This window comes from Passer domesticus, chromosome 3 (genome assembly GCF_036417665.1).
Source record: "Passer domesticus isolate bPasDom1 chromosome 3, bPasDom1.hap1, whole genome shotgun sequence".
In the NCBI taxonomy this organism is placed as follows: domain Eukaryota; kingdom Metazoa; phylum Chordata; class Aves; order Passeriformes; family Passeridae; genus Passer; species Passer domesticus.
Genome location: NC_087476.1, coordinates 93,619,812 through 93,641,054, shown reverse-complemented (window position 1 = coordinate 93,641,054; position 21,243 = coordinate 93,619,812). Strand labels below are relative to the sequence as shown.

Here is a 21,243-nt window from a genome sequence, read left to right as displayed (position 1 = left end):
GGGCTTGCCTCTTCCCCCCACTCCTCTTGAGGCAGGGGCAGGAGGCAAGGGGCTTTTGGGCTTTTGAGATCACGACAGGAAAAGTTTCCTCGTTAACTACCAAAGTAGTCATTTGCAGCATGATAATTACATGCTATGGTTTTATCCTTATCTACTAAAGCAGTTTGTTCAAGTCATTGTCTCCTGAGACCCTTTTTTATGGCAAGAATTGCAGCTTGGTAGGTTAGTAGCTATCTTCACTCTTCCGTAATAAGTAGCCATTGTTGAAAATGGAGTAGCTGAAGGGATTGTGACTCTGGTGGTGAGAGTCAGAAGGCTTTTATAGATGGAATGCCTGAGTCAGCAGGATTCCAGCTGCAGTTTACATGACAAGGGAGAATCATAACTGTGAAGGGAGGATCGCGAGTGCACAGTCTGGTAGTGTGTTCACCAGGGTACTACTGGATTTAGTGCTTTTCTTGGAACTTGTGATGCTTCTGGACTCCCCAGGAACACAGCAGAGGGGAAAGTGACAGAAGTGATAGATGTGACCAGGAGGTCTCACTGTTCAGTGTGAGAAATCTGTCAGCATCTAGAAGGAATGTGCAGTTTCCTGCACCAGCTTATTTTTACTGTAAAGGTGAAAAAGTAAGCATGTAAGAAAAAGCTGAGACTGTCATTGACTGTAGCCCTTTTTTTTTTTTTTAGCAAATATTTCTCTGCATTTCTTAGAATTATTCTCATAATTTCTGTGTAAACTAACTGCCAAAAAGTGTTTCCTTTCCAGAATGGCTGCAGCCTCTGGTGGTTTGCCAGTGCTTCTGTGAATCAATATCAGATATCCTTCTAAGTTAGTGGCTCCAGCTGAGACTGTAATTTAATCTGAGGGCATCTTCCTGAGTGTGCAGATCCTCAGCTACAAGAGCCAAGTGCTGGGTTTCCCATTAGATATGGAAATAAGATATGGAAGTTTGAGGTTTAAGTTTTCCTCTACTGTTTCCTGTAATTAAGAAAATGAGATAATAGAAACTGTCTTATGCAGTGCCTGCTATAGACGGGGGTTCCGCGTTGATCTACTTTTAGATAAAACTATTAATGTAAGGTTTCTCTCTGATACCATTAAACCTTTATATTGCAATTGGCTAATGTTTCACAATTTCTCATGTGATTACTCTTGAACACTGATAAAGCACTGGTATCTGTGGAATTGCTATTGTTTGTAGTGATTGCTACCAACCTCTTTGTAGGTCTGTGTTTCTCAGCTCTACGTGCCAATGAACTCAGGGCTTAGAAAGCAGCAAACCCCAATGGCTGGCAGTGATGAGCCTTGACAACCAGCAGCAAATTTAATTTTTGGCTTTGCAAGTAGTTGGCATCTGCTGTTCTTCACGTAGTCCATGAGACCGGGCACTGTGAAAAGTGAGTTTTGCAAGGGTTGTAGATAGTTGGAGATGAGTCTTGAGGGCAGGAGTGAAGGGTTTACTTTCCAGGTGGAGAGTGGTTTAGGCTGCAGGGAAAGCAGGGGAGTGTGGACAGGACAGGGTTGTTCTGGCTAACCTCCTTCAAGGCTGTCAAAGGCAGCTCTGAAAGGCTGTTTTGTTGAATGCTGTATTTTTATTTATGGGAGATGGGCTGGGAAGGGGTGGTTGTCAAAATACTGGATCAGTGCAGAGGAACTCTGAAGGGTTAGGAAGTACAGGGAAACTGGGAAGGATGGCACTTCTAGGTGTCAGTAGACAAAACCAGCAGCTTCAGCATGATGCCTTAGGCCTGGGATTTGGGAGTGATTGGGATTGGGAGTGAATGACCATGAGGGGAAGGAGCAGTCTGCAGCTTGTTGGCTGCTGTGGTCAGTGACACCAGCATGGACCTTTGCCTTTTGTATGGCTCCTGCTGACTCCTCTTCAACTGCTTCTCCTTGAGGTGTGCAGCTGTGGCAGCAGCAAGGGCTGCTAGGTTGTGTTGGCTGCTGAGCTCAGCTCAGTGAAGGAGGAGGCCACAAAGAACTGATCAGAGCTGCTGAGTCAAGCTGGCCCTCATGCCTTTCCCCCACAGGGAGTTGGGATGGCACTGGCCCTGTAATCACAGCTGAAGGGAGAGGAGCATCATCGCAGGCCAGAAATATCAAATGAAGTTTGTTCCAGCAGCAGCCTCTTCAACTTCCCACTTCTCAAATCCAAAAGCAGCTGTAAGGGTAAGTGTGGTGTTAGTATAATTCAGGGTGGTGCTGAACAGGAGTCTGGATACAGGACCGTGCCTACCATTGGGCCCGTCACCATTTCCTTGCATGTTCTGATACTGGAATTGCAGCCCCCGGTGAGGCTGTAACTGAAGCAGCTGTGTCCAGTTTCTGAGCCTGCTGCTGAGCCATAATCTGAAAAACTTTCTGCCTACAATTGCCCTTGTTACTTGCAGAGTTCCCTGGGATTTCCCTCCCATCAGTTTCGTTAGTAGATAGAATGATTTGTGTGTGGGGTTAGTTAACTGTAAAGCTTGATCATCTCTAGCAATTGTCCAGTTCTAGGGCACTCAGAACCCTTTGTAAGTAAAATTACACTGTGAAAATTAGAAATAGGATAGAAAGCGTATGCTCACTGGAAAATCCATTAGGAGCAATGTATCTGTAGGCTTTGCTTAAACAGGGTTTTTGCATTTCTTCATGATATTATTGACACAGCCTACATTTCAAACATTAATGTTCAGCAAGAGAGAGCACTGGTAATATCATGTACTGCACCCTGGTTAACAGTTCAGTATTCCAGGGAGGAGGAAAAACTCCCTGATCAAATATGTGATAGCTGAAAATAAATATCTATATAATGTGAAATTAATTATTTTGAATCCTCTAGTTTTCCATCTTTTTATATATGCATATTTAATGACAACCATATTTTTCATCCCCTATAGTACATATAAAATATTGTGCTCCAGTTGTGTTTGTGCCAAGGAATACAATTTCTGCATTTGAGTGTCTTTCTCACTGTCATCAATAACATTATGAATTTGTCTAAATTCAGCAAGTAAAAACAAGGTTGAAAACTATGTTTTATACCACTAGCTGCAGGGGGCATAAAATTACGGTAATTTGTGGCTTTACTATTGTCAGTCATGTTCAAGAGTTTTTTCCAGTGGAAATTTGTCACGCGCCTGTCACTGAACATACTACAGAGCGGCAAGGCGTTTTTCTAATACAGAGGCACTGAGCAATTCCCTGGAAGTACGTAAGGCTGAAATACTCATTCACCTTTCTTTTGTCTTGCTTTTAGAAGGAATGAACCTGGAGCAAGTGTGTGGGAAGCGTTCGGCAGTGCTGAGCTCTGCCATAACCAGCCAAGTGCGCCTTTCTTGGTAACAACAACGCTTGGCCAAAATGCTTTTTTACCTTATTGCTTGTAGGAGTTGTGGGGGGAATTGGGGAAGCAGGTACAGTTTGTGGTGTGGGAGGCCAGAAGCGCCGTGTACAGAATCACTGTTGGGCTGGGGGGACAGTGCTGGCTTTTTGACTGACTGCCCACCGGTCTGAAATGCTCCTGTGGCACTTGGGGGTACGGCAGCTCATGGTCCTGTTTGTTACTAAGATCTACAAGCCAAAAACTTGATTAAATGATTCTACCAAGGGGATGCTAAAAGAGCAAAGAAGTTGTTGGTATTCTGCCTTGCTCAGCTGAGGTTGGAGTCTCTTGGGCTGATGGCCACTACAGGTTTGACCTCCAACTTTCCCACCTGGAAATCGAGTGACTGCCTTGTGTAACATAACACCCAGCACCTGGCAGCAGCTAGTAAGGGCACTACACATCTTGTTCTTCAAAGTTTTCATTTTGTGTAGCACATTTTTCTGCTGCCTGGTTTGAAGCTCTCATTTTTTGAGTTTATATCTTTCCACAGTAAGACGAAGCACTACCACAAGACGATTGGCTATTTTTAACTGAATCATAGAAGATTCGGGTGTTTTTGAAAAGTGATTATTAAGATAATACTAGTTCTTTTAGGGCAATCTTCACAGCATTGAATCTTGAGAAGGATGATGTTTACTTGTGTCAGGGAAGAGCTGCTGCAGTGCTGCTACACTGTTGGTTTTCTTCCTCTGATTTTCTCAGTGAAACGTGAAGGTTTTCTATTTTAAGAAAGTTTCTGTTGTTTTCTAAAAACTTCCCCCATCCCCCAGTAGTGAAAGTGAGCAAATGTACTGTCTTGAAGACTGGTAATGTTACCTGTGACCTGATATGGTTGTATGTTATACTGCAAGGCACCGGGAGTTTATTGAAAATTACATGTTGTGTGCATTTAGGTTTGGATTACTTGTGAATGTTCATAGATTTCCAGTTCCTCTGCATTTGTTTGAAAATTCAGGATAATTTGCTTGTGTAAAAATTAGAAATTATTTTTGAGGCAAGTGCATTGTTTGTTTACTCACCATGTACTTCTGGCCAGTACTTTAACACTTCGGCCTCCAAACCCACTTGTTCAACATAAAAAACTACTGTGGGGCAGAAACAGTGCTGAGATGCAGTAGGAAATGTAGCAAAATCCGATCAGATGCTTAAAGAGGAACAAAACACACAAATGTATTGTTGATAGGAGATGCTGGTTCTGAAGCCATGGTGTAAATGTTGAGGGTTTGAAGTTGCAGGGTTTTTAGCACTGGAAGCATTGTAAGTATCTAATTGTGACCATGAAAGCAAAATAATGCCAGCAAAATTTGCAATTCAAAATAACCTTTAAGTTTGATTTAATGACAAAATAAATGTCAACAAACAGTCTTATATTAATTACATAAATTGGCAACAGCACTTCTACAAATTATGGATTTGAACTGCTTTTGAAATATTCTCTACAAAAAAAAAAGAAAAGAGCAATCATAGGCATTAGTAATGTGTGTATATACATATGTATGTAATCATTTGTGCAGATACTTCTACATATTAACATGAACACACATATATATGTGCTTTCTAAAGCTCAGCAGTTCTGAAAAGGGTTAAGCAGTTTTAAAATTACCTCAACCCACTGCTTAAACATTGTTGCCTTAATTAATAGCTGCTAACACATGAAGGGCTTGTCTTGGCTCTCAGAGTATATATAAAAAAAAAAAAAGGCAGCATGTCACAGAGCTCTGTGTACACTGTTTCTTGTCTACTGCCATTAAAATTAATCACTGTGACTATAACCTGAAAGGTTTGTTATTTCTGGTACAAGTGGACACATCAACACCTGCAATTTCTTACCCATAGAATCTCCATGCCTGTGATTTTTTTTTAAGGAATTTAATGTTTTGGGGTTTTTTAAAGAATGGCTATTGATACTTGTTACTTAGCTAGCATTTCTGAAGAGATTTTTGGAATGAACAAAAATGAAATTAAACTTTTGGCAACTACTTATTAATTTAGGCTAGCCATAGTGAAAGCTACTCCTTCCCCAAGGAGAAGCTAAAAATATTTTGGAGGACTAACACTATGAGCCAGTATGCAGGGCAGTGTTTCTATAATCCATTTTCCAGTGCTAAAAGAGTTTGTCCTTTTGGCGTAGTGGAAACTGCATAAACTTGGAGTGGAAACTGGGGAAACTTCCCACCTCTTGCCATATTAAATACTAAACTAATAAAGGGAATTTTTTAATCTGTTTCTTAACAGGTCAGTATCCATGTAACCAACAAGGACTCTTGTGGTTCTAAATTTGGTGATTTTTTCCTTACATATGTTACTGTTACTTGTATTTGATAATCCCATTTCCAAATTAGACACATCTGCATACTCCAGCCCTATAGACTGGTGCAGTTGGGTTGTGCACAGTTCAAACAGTAGCTGGACAAAACAGCCTGGAAACCCTGTAACCAATTAAATGTTGTGCCAGTTCAAAACCAGCTTTGCACTGACTTGGTTCCCTGCAGGAGCAGGAACCTCCTGCAGCTGAGGAGATCCCTTCTAAAGCTGGCCAGGGAGGATATAGGGAGCACCAAGACAGCCACTGGTGAATCCTTGGGATGGTGGCACTGTCGGACTGGCGGGCAGTGCTTTGCTGAGTGGCAAATCTGCCTTGCCATGTTGCTGAAGTCCCTAACATTATACTGGCCCTGTAGAGTGGGGAGTACAGTGAGTTTTGGGCAGACTGGACAGTACAGCGAGTTTTGGGCAGTGCCTTCCTGGTGTTGTTCAGTCTCAGTGTTGAGGTTGTTGTGGACTGCAGCAGCTCTGGTTACACTGATACAGGGAGTGCAGGCAGGAGGGCACTGCTGCTGATAGAGGCATACTGTCTAAGGAAAAGGAAAGGCTACTCTCAAACTTGGAAAGAAAAGCTGTGCTGAAATTCAGTTAGGACTTCTAGCCTTGGAGCTCATGGGAGGACTTCTGCTGCCTCACCACCCATTTGCTTTTGCAGCAGCAGCTCTGCAGTGGAAGCGTGCGCAGAGGCTGAGGCATGACCTTCACTGGCTGAGAGGGACATCATTCCCCCAAAGCTGCATTATTTGCAAGTGCCAGCAGTGTGAGTGGGGCAGGTTGTGTGTCATCCACCCACTCGTGCCTGAGCTCTTCTCCGCACACAGCCCCACGGATGCTATTGTTAGGCATGAACGCTAATTGCTGGTATTTCAAGGCTCCTACCTTCTTATTGCTAAAGCCTGTAACAATAATCACAGCCTAGATTCCCCATCTCTCGGCATCAAGGAAACAAGATATGATCATAGGCAGTGTGCTAATGTAATTGTAGTATATAGAATATGAGCTTTTTCTGTGTAAACAGAGGCCTGGCCACATCCTATGATAGCTCTTCCCGCACTCCGCACGCGGGCTGTTCCTCGGCTCACCGCTCAAGTCCCCATTATGGATACATCCAGCCTTGTCATAACACCACCTCTGAAACACTCACACCGTTTGGTCCTGCTGCATAATGGTGAGAGGGTGGAATATTAAATGGAAAAAGGCTGTTTAAGTAATGTCAGCAGCCTGACTAATTTCACAAAAGGAAGGAAATTCAAAGTTACGGCTATGGTATATTCTTATCTAGATGCCTGAAGATTTCTGTGCATGACAATATGCCCCTAAAATTCAGAGCTGTCCCTTATGTCTTTAATTTTTCCCATTGTGTCGCTCCTTTTTTTTTATTAAACATCAAAGTGAATTCACAACAGAGAGTCAGCCTAGAATTTAATCCTCTAAATACCTTGAAAATAGAGGTTTAGACTAGAAGTACCAATATATACCCTTAAAACTTCAGTGTAATATAAAAGAGATTCTAATCACAACAGATCATTACAAAGAAGAGTAAACCACTTTAAAAAAAATTAAGTGTCTTAAATATAATAAAAAGGAATAATTAAGAATCCAACAGGAAGCTGCTATTCTGACAATTTAATGATGCTGAATTGGACTGAAAGAATTGGCTTTGCCACTAAAAGGCAGTGAAAATCTGATAATTTCAAAATGGCACTAAGATCAGATCAAGTGGGTTTTTTGAAATCAAATGCAGCAGAACAAGATAGAAATGGTGCGATTCACCTTAGAGTGTGTTTTGGATTCCTACTGCTGCCTGGGGTTGATGTTATTTTATCAGACTTGCTTAACACCTATAGACCAGGGTTCTCCTGGGAATTAATACCTTGTGGAACCTGTGGAAAGTATCTTGGCAGTCCTAACTGCCAAAAAGAATATAAAACACAGTTGATCTTTCATTCCTATTTCTTAAAAAAACCAAACCAAACAAACAAAACAAAACAAAACAAAAAAAAAAAAAAAAAAAAAAAAAACACCAAAAAACCCAAAACAAAACAAAAAACCCCAACAGAACAACCAAAACCAACCAAACCTCACAATTTACATAACAGTATCTGGGACATTACAGCTGATTACACTAGGAGTTTCCCACTGTGTGCAATGTACAAATGAAAGTCAAGTAGACAATCTACTTTGGGTTTCTATATGTAAGAACAGAGATATGCATCTAAACGTTTCAAAGCAAGCAAGCTAATCTTAAAAAATGCTCACAGCAACTGTACAAGTAATTTGCACATGCACTTACCATGACTGTGAATTACAGCCATGTATTTACTGATACTCATTTTCTGAGCATAACTAGGTGCACTATGGCAAGCATTAATAGGTTGCATAGTTAGATTTTTAATTACTCCAGGGCAGGATGGTGTTTTCTACCTGAGAACCTTAGGAAGCAAACTTGGCAAATTGCTATGATGTGTGTTGCAATGGAGAAAGATGTCATTAATAACAATCAGTTGGTATGCATTTATATTGTAAAAAAAAATCCAAGAAGGTGAGATAATTTTATTTGTTACAAGGTCTCATCCCTACAGTGAGCAAATACCTGTTTTGGGCATCACCAGCATATTACTGGAACACAAAGGCAAAGCATTAAAACATAGAAATAAAGCTTTAATACACATAAGCAATTAGAACACAGAGTAGTTAACAATTGTTTTCCATCCTTGCATGTTCTCCTGAAGCACTTGTGAAATCTTCTATGTTAGATGTCATAAGTGCCACAGAAAGTGTTTTGATCCTGTTCTCTTGTAGCCCTCTGAATTAAGTGAGTGATCATCATGTGTTCAAATATTATGGACAAACCCGTGGGTCCTTTTATATCGGTGGCCCACAGCTCAGACAATTTCCAGATGTGCAGGACTCGCAATGGCCTTGTCACTCGTTCAAACCGTTAGTGAAGCAAAACCCAAAGTGAACCCAAAGTGAACCCAAAGCCCACCCCCGACCCCCATCCCAGGCTGAGCCGCGGTCCGTGGCAGGCTCCCGCCCGCCTCCCGACTCCTGGGGCTCTGCTGCCATCCTGTGGCAGCCGCGCCGCCGGCGCCCGCCGCTCCCGGGGCTCCCGCGGCGGGAGCCTTCTTCTCCTGCCCTTCCCGCAAGGAGGCCCTCACCTGCTGCCTCCGCTGCTCTCACCAGTCTTGGGTTGACTTCTGCTTGATAAAGCGCAGAGATAAATAGTATAAAAGCAGGAAGCTGCAAATGATGCCGGTGAGGACAAGGTAGCTCACATAGAGAGGGTGGGAGTCCAGGTCCAGAGCCTGAGTGACCTGCAGTGACCAATAACACAAAATTTGGAAAAGGCACAACATTTTCTTGCTGGATCTGTGAAGTGTGTTTTATGTGCAAGCTTCCCTGGCCCCTGCTGCCTTCCCCTGTTTTCCATCTTGGGAGTAGCTTCCAAGGTGGTTTGGTAGAAGGTTGCAACTATGCTATTCCTATTTCAGAAGAACACAGTTCAGCTTCTAAACAATTCCAGCAAAGTGCACACTGGGGCTGGTGTAGGAAAGAGTTGCCCTTTACTATTTTGTTTTTTTCTCTTCTACTAAAAGAAAGGCATAGAAGGAGTGACTGCTATAGGGCCATCTTTAGGAGCAAATTTACAACCAAGTGTAATCCACCTTCATGGGTTGATTTGGCAATTGCTGAATTTGAGGCCTACACCATCTATTTAAATATGACAGGCATATAAATAGCAATTTCTTGAGAAATGTCCAATTTCTTATCCATGTGTGCAACAGTTTTTATTACTGACTTACAAGTTTCCCTGGTATTTCATAAGTAGTGTTTCCATCAGTTATTTCATATGTGGTGTTAGTGAACTGAAGTTGCATCATTCCTTCAAAACTCCATCTGAGGAAAGAGATTTTTGAAACCCAAAAAGGAACTGAAAAAGAAAATGACAGAAATTGATTCACACACACAAAACTTGAGACCTAGAATACTGCTGTGCTGCTGCCAAATACAGCAGGTTTGTCTCACTTCTTGACAGCCAGAGGCTGTAAACATGTGACAGTTTATTATTGGACAAAATGGCAGATATACTTTACATAGTTACATGGAGATGGGAAATCAGGAGTTAGCTAATATCCATATCCATCAAACTCCCCCTGTCAACTAAGTCTTCCTGGAGCTCCATCCTCCTCTTCTGAATACACTTCTTTTTACTGAAGAATTCAGCAACCACATAAGAAGCTACCTTTTCACTATTGTTTTTTTTTTTTGACCAAACTTCTTGTTGCCTCATTTTCAGATGGAGAAACTGATGTAAAATGGATGACCTGACTGCACTGTCACATTCCAAGAAGATAATTGCAAAGGTAAGAATAAAGCTGAGTTTTCCTGCACAAGCCATGCTGTCACTGATGAAAGCCATCGTTGTTTCAATTTGGAGGGAGGGTGGGAGCTTTGTCTTACCTGTCCAGAGGCTGTTCAGGCTTATCACAAAACCACCACTGAGGTAGAATGATGTGAAGAGGACATTGCCAAGGAAGGCCGAGAGCTGTAACGTCGGCAGCAGAGCTGCCACCCAAAGTGCCATGGCACGGGCACTGTAAACAGCCAACCACAGTAACAGGAAGTTCAGCAGGAAATGTTCTGGATCAGGAACAAGGTTTGCCATCCAGTAGATGGGAATCCCATAAATTACAACAAAAATGCAGTGTTCTGGTAGCTCCCCCAGAATCTGTTTGGGAAAATGAAAAAGAAAATTTTATAAAAAGAGAAAAATGTGAATGATAATTACAAAAATACATGAGATGTGCCTTAATATACTTGTGGACTGTTTATAAAAGCTATAGGAAATACTCCCTTAGAATGCAATCCTCTCCCTGTTAGGGCTTGCCAGTGACATGAAAAACCAATCCACAACAGAAACAAATCCTTGCTAATTTTTTCTCCAGTTGTGACAATGCCTAAAACCAATTGTTACAGATTGTTTTGTTAAGAGTTTTGGGAGTGTCTAAGAACGCAACACGCTTTTGCTGTGAACTGGTGTGCTTGATAACAGTAGTACTGTTACTGACTCGTGGTAACTGAATGTTTTGTCCCAATTTAGTTTAAACTATTGTGAGATCAAATCTGAAACAAATTTGGTTCTTGGTCCCTTCACCGCCTGGTCCTAAAGGCAGTCCAGGTAGCAACTTGATTCATTGTAAAACAAAAGCATAACTGGGATTCTCTCAAGTATCTGAAGAGGTATATAGAGGGAGTATTAATTCTTCCAAAGAGAGTTGCTGCTATCCTCTAATACTAAGGTTGTAACAAATTACATCGATTTCTCTGTGAATAAGTGCAATCTTTGTGACACAATGCAAAGCATTTTTTTCTCTGGCAACCACTAATAAGCATTTAAAATCTTGTGCAGAAATGGAAACCTAAATTATAGATGCCATGGCAGGCAGAACTCGTCTAACATCACAAAAGAGGGATTATTCAAAACCCTTGTGAAAAAGAGAATGTCATTTTTTAAAAGTTCTAAATTTAATTCTAGAAACTCTGGCTCTTTGTGCACATAATACATTTTTTAGCTCAGACCAATACAGGCCCAAACTGGAAATATCACAGCATTTTGTCATTTCTGTTTTACCTCTGCTTTAGCACTTCATACAAATGTTTTGTTTTACAGATCAAGATATGTAAGCAAACTTTCAGAGATGCTGCAGTGAATTAAATAAGCAGGTATGTAAAACTGTCTAAACCTGGAAATCTGAGTCTGAGATTTCTCATGTTTTGGCCAAAGAACCCAGTGAAAAGTTCTTCTTTGGCTTTTCTGGTGTGGGATCTCAGCCATAACTTATGGCAAAATTCTAAACTAGTGTGAGGCCTAATCCATTAATACTAAGGAAGTGAGACTGATAGCCTTAGCTGGCAGACACAAAAGAACAGAGTCTGATATGAATGTGATTATTTATACAACAAGGTTTTGGTTTGCTTGTGTTTTGTAATGTTCAAGACAGCTGTTTGTATTTCCTGGCAACAAAACCAATTACCTTAGCAAAGAAGTATGGGCTAACAGAGTACATTCCACCTTCCAAGTCATGATAAAGCATTGCTCTTTCTGAATGACCTGCAGGGTAGGAACAAATACACTGGGTTGTATTAATAAGTTTATTTTTTCCATAGATTTAAGAATTTTTTTCATTTTGATTCCTCATAGCATGTACAAGAATACTGACACTTACATTTGGCAATAACATCCAAAATTATTGTGAATGGGATAAGGGCACCTATCATGTACAGGAGTGCTGCTGTGTCACGAATAGAGAGTCCATTTTTTCCATGGCCATAGTACAAAAATCCAATTAGCAATGACATAAGAAGGGCTTCAAATCCATGGATTAGTAATGTTGAAAGATCTCTGAAGTCATTGGAGACCTGACGACTAGGAAAACAGCAATATAGACTGTAAGATATAATACTTACTAATGCCAGTTATATTCAGACACATAGCCCCAAACAGTGCTCAAATCAGTTCTTGGAACTTGCTGGCTTTGGCAAGGACAGGAGTTGGACTCCCTGTTTCTGTAAAGGATTTTACCTAATCAAACCTATGAAGCACCTGTAGCCACCAAGTACTTCAGGTCTAAAATGGTGAAAGCCTGAAGGAAGACAATTGGGGTGGGATGTTCTGTGCCTCCCTCTAATTTTAAATACAAATGGGCACAATACATGACAAGATTACCTTAATAATATTGTGAACTGCTTCAAGGCTCCTGGTAATTGATCATTTAAATGGTGAGGCATATTGACAACCTCTTCTGATTTCCTGCCCAAAAGAAAAAGAGAAAAAAAATTAGATTAGCAGAAGGTGTAGCTTTTATTCCAGACCTTCTCTGTGACACTCTTTTCTTTACCTCTGCTTGATGGCTGTGGTATCAGTGTTGTCTCCTTCAGTAGCTTTCCATAAGAAATCATCAAAATGTTTGACCTTTTCTATGAACAAGTTGGCAAGAGTATTTGCTCTCTTTTGGCTTTCCTTCTCCTTTTCTGCAGTCTGTTTATCAATACTGGTCAAGTCAACTGCAAGACATTACTTGGTTTGAGTCCATGTGCCATGGAATAAATAACTCTATGATTTGTTTAGAATCAGGGATTTAATTGGGAGCAAACAGTCCAACCTGTGTACATTCATTAACTTACAACAGTTAAAACTATCATTTATTTTAGGTAATTAGAGATGAACAGATTGTTAATGTGTATGCTTCTTACCTAGTTACTCAATGAATCACTGAGAGATTACATCATTGCTTATTATAGTATTATAAACTACTATTTCAGATTTTTATAAATTTCATAGCACCTTGAGAGCAGTGCTGCGAAAAAATAGCTTGAATTTCCTTCCTGTCATGTAGGCATTTGGAGTCTTTTATGTGACTTTGACTTAAATCACATTTTTTCTTCATGTGCACAATTATAGTTACTGTCTTAGTTGTAACTTACAGAGGTGCCATAAACTTTACCTGATACTGAGAAAGTCCAAAAGGAGCATTATCTAAGGACAACATAGTCATACCAATAATAGTTGACTTAGTGCCTTTTTTTTTTTTTAAATCTAAACTTACAGTAGTATTTTCCCGTGCTGATTGACAATATCTGATGTTTTACAGATGCTTTCTGAGAGAATTATCTCTGCACATTTCCTGACTCCTTGCATTGGGCTGATCATGTCTGTTCAGCCACTCTTAGGAGGAGTCCATTCTTTGCCTTCCCTTCTGCCCTAGTCACTTGTTTCTCTGTCAGACATGCAGCCAGCATCTGAATATTTCTATCAGGTGCTCCCTCTTGCTGTGGATGCTCTGCCATCCTGTCCTATTTCCACCTTCCTGCTGCCCGTATTTCCTTTCTTTTCCTGTGGGTGCTGACTCGGTGCATACCTCAAGGATCTTCGACCTGCCCCTCTGCCCTCCCCACCTCCTCAGCACAGGGCATTGTCTTTGTAACCACAGGCTGTAGCTACAGCTTTCCCCAGGACTCCTCTCGTCCTCCATGCCCATACAGGGGTGCTGCAAGCCTTCCCCAAGGCTGTGCTTGGCTGAGGACTGCTCTGAGCCCTGATGGTGACAAAGGTCTTTTTGTGGGGCTTGACACCAAGGTTAACTTCTATTTATCTCTGCACAGCTGGCACTGCCTGCCACACAGGCACAGCTGAAGAGATTACTCCAGAACATTATGGTTGTCCGAGGTCTGTACCAGGTTTTCTGGCCAAGTTGAGTGCAACGACCTAAGGGCTGGAATTGAACCAGCCTCTGTTAAGCGATTCCTGCCATTAAATGAACAGATTAACTGGGCAGATTCCCTTTCCACGTTGCAAAAAGCAGAAAATGAATTTATTTGAAACTACATAAACTTTCTTTGAGGAGTAAAAAGATTGCTGATTTGGGTTGGGATTTTCTCCTTTCCATTGTGCTCTGTAGGGCAGCACTCCTTTTTCCCAGTACTTATTCCAGGTTTGTCTCAGACTAGCTGGGAAAGTCCTGTCTCTGTCCCACCTTCTGGGAAACAAACTTCTACATTTTCTTAATTGAGAAATCAGAGAACTGTTCGCCGAGAGCAGTTGATCAGTTTACCTGTGTCTTTCCCAGAGAAAAGGTTTCAACCAGCTAAAACATGGGGATAAGTATGCTAAATGTGTTGACAAGTTACTACATCTGCCACTGTTAGAAGGAGTGTTTTTAAAATTAGTTATGTCTGTACCTCTTGTTTTTGCTACATTTCCTGTACTGACAAATAAGGATCCTATTAAAAAAGGAACTTGCTGCAGTATTGATTTATTTACAAGGCATTTCTGAGACAGTCATGATCAATAAAAATCAACATTACCTAGCCACCTAGGAAAGCAAATGATTTCCAGTAACCCTTTTTTTATGACAGTGCTTAATACTGACCGTAGAAATCTGCAGGATTGCTGTACCTTGGGCAAGGATAGCCTAGTTCTGTGAAATACTGGACCATGTCTTTAGCTGTTCCACCGTAGGCAGTGAGTCCAGAAGTCATGAGAAGAACCAAATCAAACAGTTGGAAGATATCTGACCGGGGCTGATGAACTGAAAGAAGAACCAATCTGTTTCCTCTGGCCAGTCTGGATAATGTTATCACAAGGTTATGTGCAGTAAAGCTGTCCAGTCCAGATGTAGGTTCATCAAGTATGAGTATTCCTGCCAAAGACAGTAAGTTTAGCTGTGGAAAGCAGCATGTTTGGTTTGGAAAATATGTTCTAAGTGAAATGGTGCTAGTGCACGAAATTTCACTCATTATTTTTAACTTTAAAGAAAATGATAATTTTTTTACTTCAGTAAAAAACATCTATTCCTGAGCATCATGTCTTACAGAAGCAAAAACCTGCTTTCCCCATATCTACAGAAGTATAACTTCATACAAGCAAAAGGTTTTCAAATCCACTTCCTAGGGAAAAAGCTGATGGGGAATTCTGTTCAAGAAGAGGCTCAGTCAAGGTTAGTGGTGATTTTGATATATATGTAAGATCAGAGAGGGGATTCAATCCAGCAAAATCAGCTGTGGATTTAGCCTCATGTTTTGCTTCTACTGAAGACAATGGAAGTTTCTATTCTATTTCACCTGCAACATGAAGCCATGTCAGTGAGTTGCACAAGACTGCAATGACTGACTATACAGTGAAGAAAATGACCTTTCCTGTTAATACTCCACATGTAAATGGGGGCTTGTGTCAGAGGGAGGGAAAACAATGTTAAAAATAAGCCAAAGTAACTTGTGGCATGTGGTCAGATAAAACCCAAACCTTATACTGATATGCACAAACCAGAGCACTGCTGTGAGTCACTTCAGGCAACTTTGAGTAATCTTTGTGGTGGTGGCTGTAGAGAGTGATGGGTTAAGGCTCCTGGGGGCTCTGCCTCGGTCTGTCTCCAGTTTTCCACTGGCAAAGGTGACTGAAGCAAAAGCCTGTCAGCTGCTGAAACACTCTGTTTACAGAATTATTTCTGTAATAATTACAGTACTATCTGTGATCAGCACTGATTGCAATTGAAGCAAATGGACCACCCGAGTATGAACTCCTCCCGCTGCCCTAGGGACAACGGAGTGTGTGGCTCTTCCCTGAAAGCTTCCATCTTCGTGCAGTGCCCCGTTGTGCCCAAGTGGTGTGCGGTGGGCCCCAGGAAGGTGCGAGTTGTGCTCACCCGGGTTCCAGAGCAGCTGCACGCCGATGCTCACCCTGCGCCTCTCTCCCCCGGAGACGCCCCGCAGGTACTCGTTCCCCACCCTGGTGTTGGCGCACTGCCGCAGGCGGAGCTCTGCGATCACATCTTCCACCTGCGGGGATCCAAGGGTGACAGGCGTCAAGCAGGAGTTCATTTGCACATTCGTGCATAGATAAAACTGAAAATATGATTAATATGGTTAAAATTCATCTGGATATTTCTGTGCTAGAGACACTTGAAAACAGATCTTGATTCTAGAGGTAATATTAAAAAAGACTCAGCGATCAAAAATTTAGTTCATCTTTCAGCCTCTCTAATGCTTTCTCTAGATTGTCATTTTTTATGAGCTTTGGAACAATTGCTGGTTTCTATCTTGAAAGATGAAAAAGGTTTAAAATTCATAATCTACATAAAAAAATGCCAGATTAGCTGTTCTGACTCCAAACACACAGGATCTCTTGGATAATTCCTGTCAGATACATTTTTGACAACTTTATTTTTTCCCAACAGCTTAATTACCCTTTTTTTCCTTTGTGAGTCTGAAAAAAACTTTGGAAGGCGCAGTTTGGCAACGAACAATAGTGTTTCTCTGACAGTCAGGTGGGGGAGCAGTCGGTCATCCTGCCTCACGTGTGCTATGCATTTCCTAACGAGCTGGGGAGTGATGGGTTTGTTGTTGATCATGACTTGACCAGACTTGATTTTGCCTCCATGATCCCGGCAGGTTATCACGTCAAGCAAGGATGTCTTTCCACCAGCTAGAAAAATAAAAATTGGAAATTAATTTCCAAGGGATGGTTTTCAAAAGCTATCTTGTCACATACAGAGATGTTAAGGAAAAAAAAATCTTTGCCAACCCCTCCTAAAGTTTTCCTAAGGTCACAGAGACAGGATGATCTTCAAAGAAAATACTGACTATAAGGTCCTGTTCAGGAAATCTCTCCCCCTTGGAATGGAGTATGTGGTTTGAAACCTTATAATTTCTCAGCAGAACTGGGTAGTTGGGCTTTGAGGATGGCTTCATGAACACAAGAAGTGTCTCATCTCTTTGGTAAACTCTCTTTCACTTTTGAAACATAGGTTCAAGATGGTCCCACCCTGGCTGCAGGGCTGGCACCCAAATGCTCAGCAAGAGCTTGCTTTGTGGAGGGATTTGTGAATTCAGAAATAGCAGCTGGATCAGCTGAATGACTAAGGCATTGAATGATTATACAGACAATAAGAACATTAATCACGACTGAAATAAAAATTATTATGACTTGAATTAGACAAAAAGTCATTTAAATAATTAAGAAAAGCTGGTTCATACCCAGAGGTAAGAAAAGTAAAACAATGAAAACAAAACCTGATCTGGAGTTAAACAGCAAATGAATTTTTCCTTTTTGTTGTATGATTCTGTATGTAAACACACAGAACTCTCTTATGATTAGATGTCATTTATTTCTAGTCTCCCTGTTGAAAGATTAACTCCACACTTGCTTCTTAATACATACATCTTAAGAAAGAAACCCATCCATCTGTAAACCACGTATTGCTCTGTTTAAGAGTGACATATTGATTGCCATTGACAATGTGAAACCCATCAGCAGTTTAATCCATTTTACTAAGGCATTTGATGAAATAGATGATAAACAGCTTTTGAAAATAGTTTGACTAGTTTGCTGAAAGGGGTTTGTGCTCAGTGTATGTTGCCTTACAAAGGTGCTATATCTATAACTCAGTGTGTTATTTCATCACAAAGCTTTTCCTTTTATTATCAGGAGAATCTCTAAGGTAAGCTTCACTTACATTAACAATATGTGCTAAGGAAAAATTCCCATGGCAATAGGAAAGAAAACTCTCATTTTTTAGGAATAAAGTTAAAACTTCTTTGGCAAATATGCCTTGCCTTTGAGAGAGAGCATTTTCACTGAATCACTGAGCTAACCTGATGTAAGACTCTAGTGGAGACACAGCATGGGGATTTTTACCTCCCAAGCATGACACTTTTTACTTCAGTTTAAAGGTGCAGTGTCTACTTCTTGTCACCCTTGACCACTCCCACCAGAAAATGGAAGAAAAACCAAACCCCAGTGTAATAAAGCAGTAACACCAGACAGAAGAGGAACTGTCTTTTCTTCTCTGTAAATTTCTATTAATTAACGAAAATACAATATTTTGTCCTATTTGAATTGTTTTAGTCCAAATGGAATTTCTGCTTATGGTTATGCAAGGTGGCACTGATCTTTCTTATGGGGTTTGGCTTCATTTGTTTGCTATCTGAGTGTGGTCTGCAATTGGCCTATTTTGAATCTGAGCCATGAAACTGATTCATGTCCAGCAGATCTGGGGCTGCCAGGCCACACTTGTAACAATACATCACTACACCTCAGGAAACAGAATGCAAATGTGTGCAGGGCATAACAAAATTGGGTTTGAAAATAAATTTTAATTTATCCCCCCAGTATTTTCTTTGTTTCTTTGTTCATCCTGTCAAAGAATGTATTTTAGTGACACTCCCAATAGTTTTTTCTCAACGAGATTTTGACATCCTAAAGACTGCAGAGTGTTGCTCTTGATTGTGTTCATTTTATCTGAGAGCTGGTCATATAATGAAATGTGGTTGCTCTTACCTGTGGTTCCTATAATTGCAAGCATCTGACCACTTCGCACTTTGAGATTCAGATTTTGGATCACTGTCACATGGGAATGGGGATCCGATTTCCAGGTCCAGGGCATTTTCATCTGAGCAAGGTTCTCATACCAGGGAATCAGGGATGCTGTGTTAACCTAACAAAGAAGGAAACAAGTCCCTTCAATTCAAGCAATAAACTATTTAACAACAAATACCTTCAAAGTTACAATGTTACAAGCAAAGCATATGTTAAAATATTATTGTTCATCCTCAGAAATACCTGGAAGGAAGTTCTTTTGCAGCCACCTATGCTTTCATGCCTTGCTTCTTCTCTAAAAACACTAAAACTCTCTGTCCTTTGATACTTTGGTAATTTATTACTATTGTAAATTTTAAATGTTTCAGACTTTAAATATAATTGGAAATTCAAGGAAACTGAAAATTGTGAAATCTTATTCAGACCCCATGGGGAGAAGGAGACAAAATATTTCACTGGTTCATTTAAGTCCTCCTTATTAGTCCTCTTCTCTTTATCCCCTTCCACATACTCATTCTTGCCAGCAAGAGCTCCTTTGATCCTTAGCTGAATAGAAAGTCCCTCTGCTCCAGCCCTCAGAGGAATAATTTTGCTCAAGAGTGAAACTAAGCAGGGCCTAGAAATAGATTTCTCTTCCTGTCTTATCCCTTAACTTTATGGATATATTTACAATACAGGGGTTAGTCTGCTGTCAATATTGCAGCCAAGAGTGTGATTCTGCTCACAAACTGACTGTGCAACAGTTGTGTAAACTTTTTCAACTTTACTTGGCTTTTTAAATGGTCTGGGTATAGAAATAGGCATTGCTGGATAAGCTTCCTCCTGAAGGGAGGTGTATAAATGACAATTTTTACCTGGTAGTTGAGTTCTTTGACTTCCAGAACATTTGATTTTCCACTGTATGTGAAGTAAAGACTGTTATCTTCTTCAGAGTGAAAAATAGTATCCTGGGTCTTGGTCTGGAAAAGTTGTTAGGTGGATTACAACAGTTAATTACAATAACTAAAGTGCTGCTAAAGTCTGAGTTCAGAAAAGATGAAACACAAAGGGAAATGTATTTATGGGATGTAACAGTATTATTGATGAGTTACTGTAGTGCAAAAGTCTGAAGAGTTGAAATGAATTATCAGTTCACACTGTCACTGTGAAAAGTACTTTGTTCTAGTGACATGTATGAGGGCCAAGTATGCTGTACTGTGCTTTTCCAGTTGCTTTCAGAGTAAAAGGGAAAACTTTGAAAGTGGAGAAAAATATCATGTCACTACAGAGAGATTAGACTTTTTTTGAGGAAAAAAGATGTACTACTTCAGCAGTATTAGTCTACTGAATCAAAATGGTACATATTGTAATTGATGCGTTTTGGCAGCTGAAAATGAAGGTTCACTTGAAGCATGTCCATTATTGAATTCCACGTGGACTTGTATCCTTGGAGGCTTTATGAACAAATAAAACACAGCTACTAGTGCAGTCTCTTTCTTCTGTTTTTTGAATTCACCATTTATCAGCTGGAACTTAATGTTCTGAGATATCTGTTAAAATAACAAGAGTCTACGTGGCCCTTCTGCATACAGCTGCAATTACGAAGTCCTAGCTTTGGGTTTAGCTGTGTGCATGCCTGCAGTTTTCCTGCCAGCCAGCCATATCTCTCCCACAGCTCTGTGCTTTTCCTGCTTGCCAGACTCAAACCCTAGCCAAGGCAAATGTACCTGTACCCTGTGTACCAGACCCTATCCATGCCTGTGGTATCTCTGGCAGAGGATGACCATGATCTTGCCTCCTGACCTCACAGCAAACAAGGCTGATTATTTTTTTCAGTCTAGATATACAGCAGAAAGCAACATCACACCAAGCAGCCTGAGAAGCCACAGGAAAGCCTTCCAAACTACCCCTGCTGCCACAGCACTCTGAGCCCTTCCTTATGCTGAACCTAATTTTTAAAAACAGGCACTCCCCAGCAAATTTGGGGATCTAGTCTGAAGGCATTTCCTGGGAAAGCCAGTCCAGGATATCCTCAGGGGCTTTCTCCCCCATCCACACATTTGGAGACCCTCTCTCAGCTCCACCACGGTGGCACCTGCGCAGGGCTTGCATGGCACCAGCCTCATGCCCAGTGTGCTGCCGTGGGGGATGTGGATGCTCTCTGCTCCCCGTTTCGGAGCGGGAGGAGCTGGGGGCTCAGTGGCTGTGCCAGCCCGCTGGCAGGATGGCTGCCCGCCTCTCCCAGCTCCCGGCCACCGGGACAGCCGAGCCCCCCGGCTCCCTCCCCACTCCGCGCCGCTCTCGCTCACAGCCGAGCCCTCGCACATCACCTGCCCCCAGCTGGCATCGTCCAGAGAGACATTGTCGGTGGTTTCCTTCATGATGATGGTGGTGGTGGAAGGTCTGGCTCCCTGCAGTGGTTTGACCACCGTCTCTGTGAAAGCTGTGGAAATCCCTCTCCTCTTGGTTTGGAACGCGGTCCTTTCCGGGCACCCTCACCGCAGCACCATCTCTCCTGGCGCGCTGCGCCTCTGCAGCTGGCATGACCCCGTGGACAGGGAAATACTCCCCTCCTCTGGGACGCTAATAGCTCGGGCTAAAGGTACATCAGATAGCGGCTTCAGCTAATCACTGATCAGTTCTTCTCCGGAAAAGTAAGAACAGGAAGCACCTCTGTTTTCTTTGAGG

At 41.4% G+C, this 21,243-nt stretch overlaps 1 protein-coding gene and 1 long non-coding RNA gene across 2 annotated transcripts; one reads left to right on the top strand and one right to left on the bottom strand.

The window, feature by feature from the left end:
- Positions 1-398: 398 nt before the first annotated feature.
- Positions 399-11,491, top strand: LOC135297162 (uncharacterized). Its single transcript, XR_010359214.1, has 4 exons — positions 399-627; positions 2,035-2,173; positions 10,000-10,066; positions 11,374-11,491. It is a non-coding gene; the product is annotated as an uncharacterized LOC135297162 (long non-coding RNA).
- On the bottom strand, positions 8,235-21,230 carry ABCG8 (ATP binding cassette subfamily G member 8). Its single transcript, XM_064414409.1, has 13 exons — positions 20,886-21,230; positions 19,431-19,535; positions 18,538-18,694; positions 16,445-16,683; positions 15,905-16,037; positions 14,633-14,902; positions 12,602-12,767; positions 12,430-12,513; positions 11,930-12,129; positions 11,738-11,814; positions 10,164-10,431; positions 9,506-9,633; positions 8,235-9,016 (listed from the first exon to the last, which is right to left on the bottom strand). Exons 1-13 carry the CDS (start codon positions 20,934-20,936, stop codon positions 8,879-8,881), a joined length of 2,016 nt encoding a protein of 671 aa, XP_064270479.1. The 5' UTR covers positions 20,937-21,230; the 3' UTR covers positions 8,235-8,878.
- Positions 21,231-21,243: the final 13 nt, after the last annotated feature.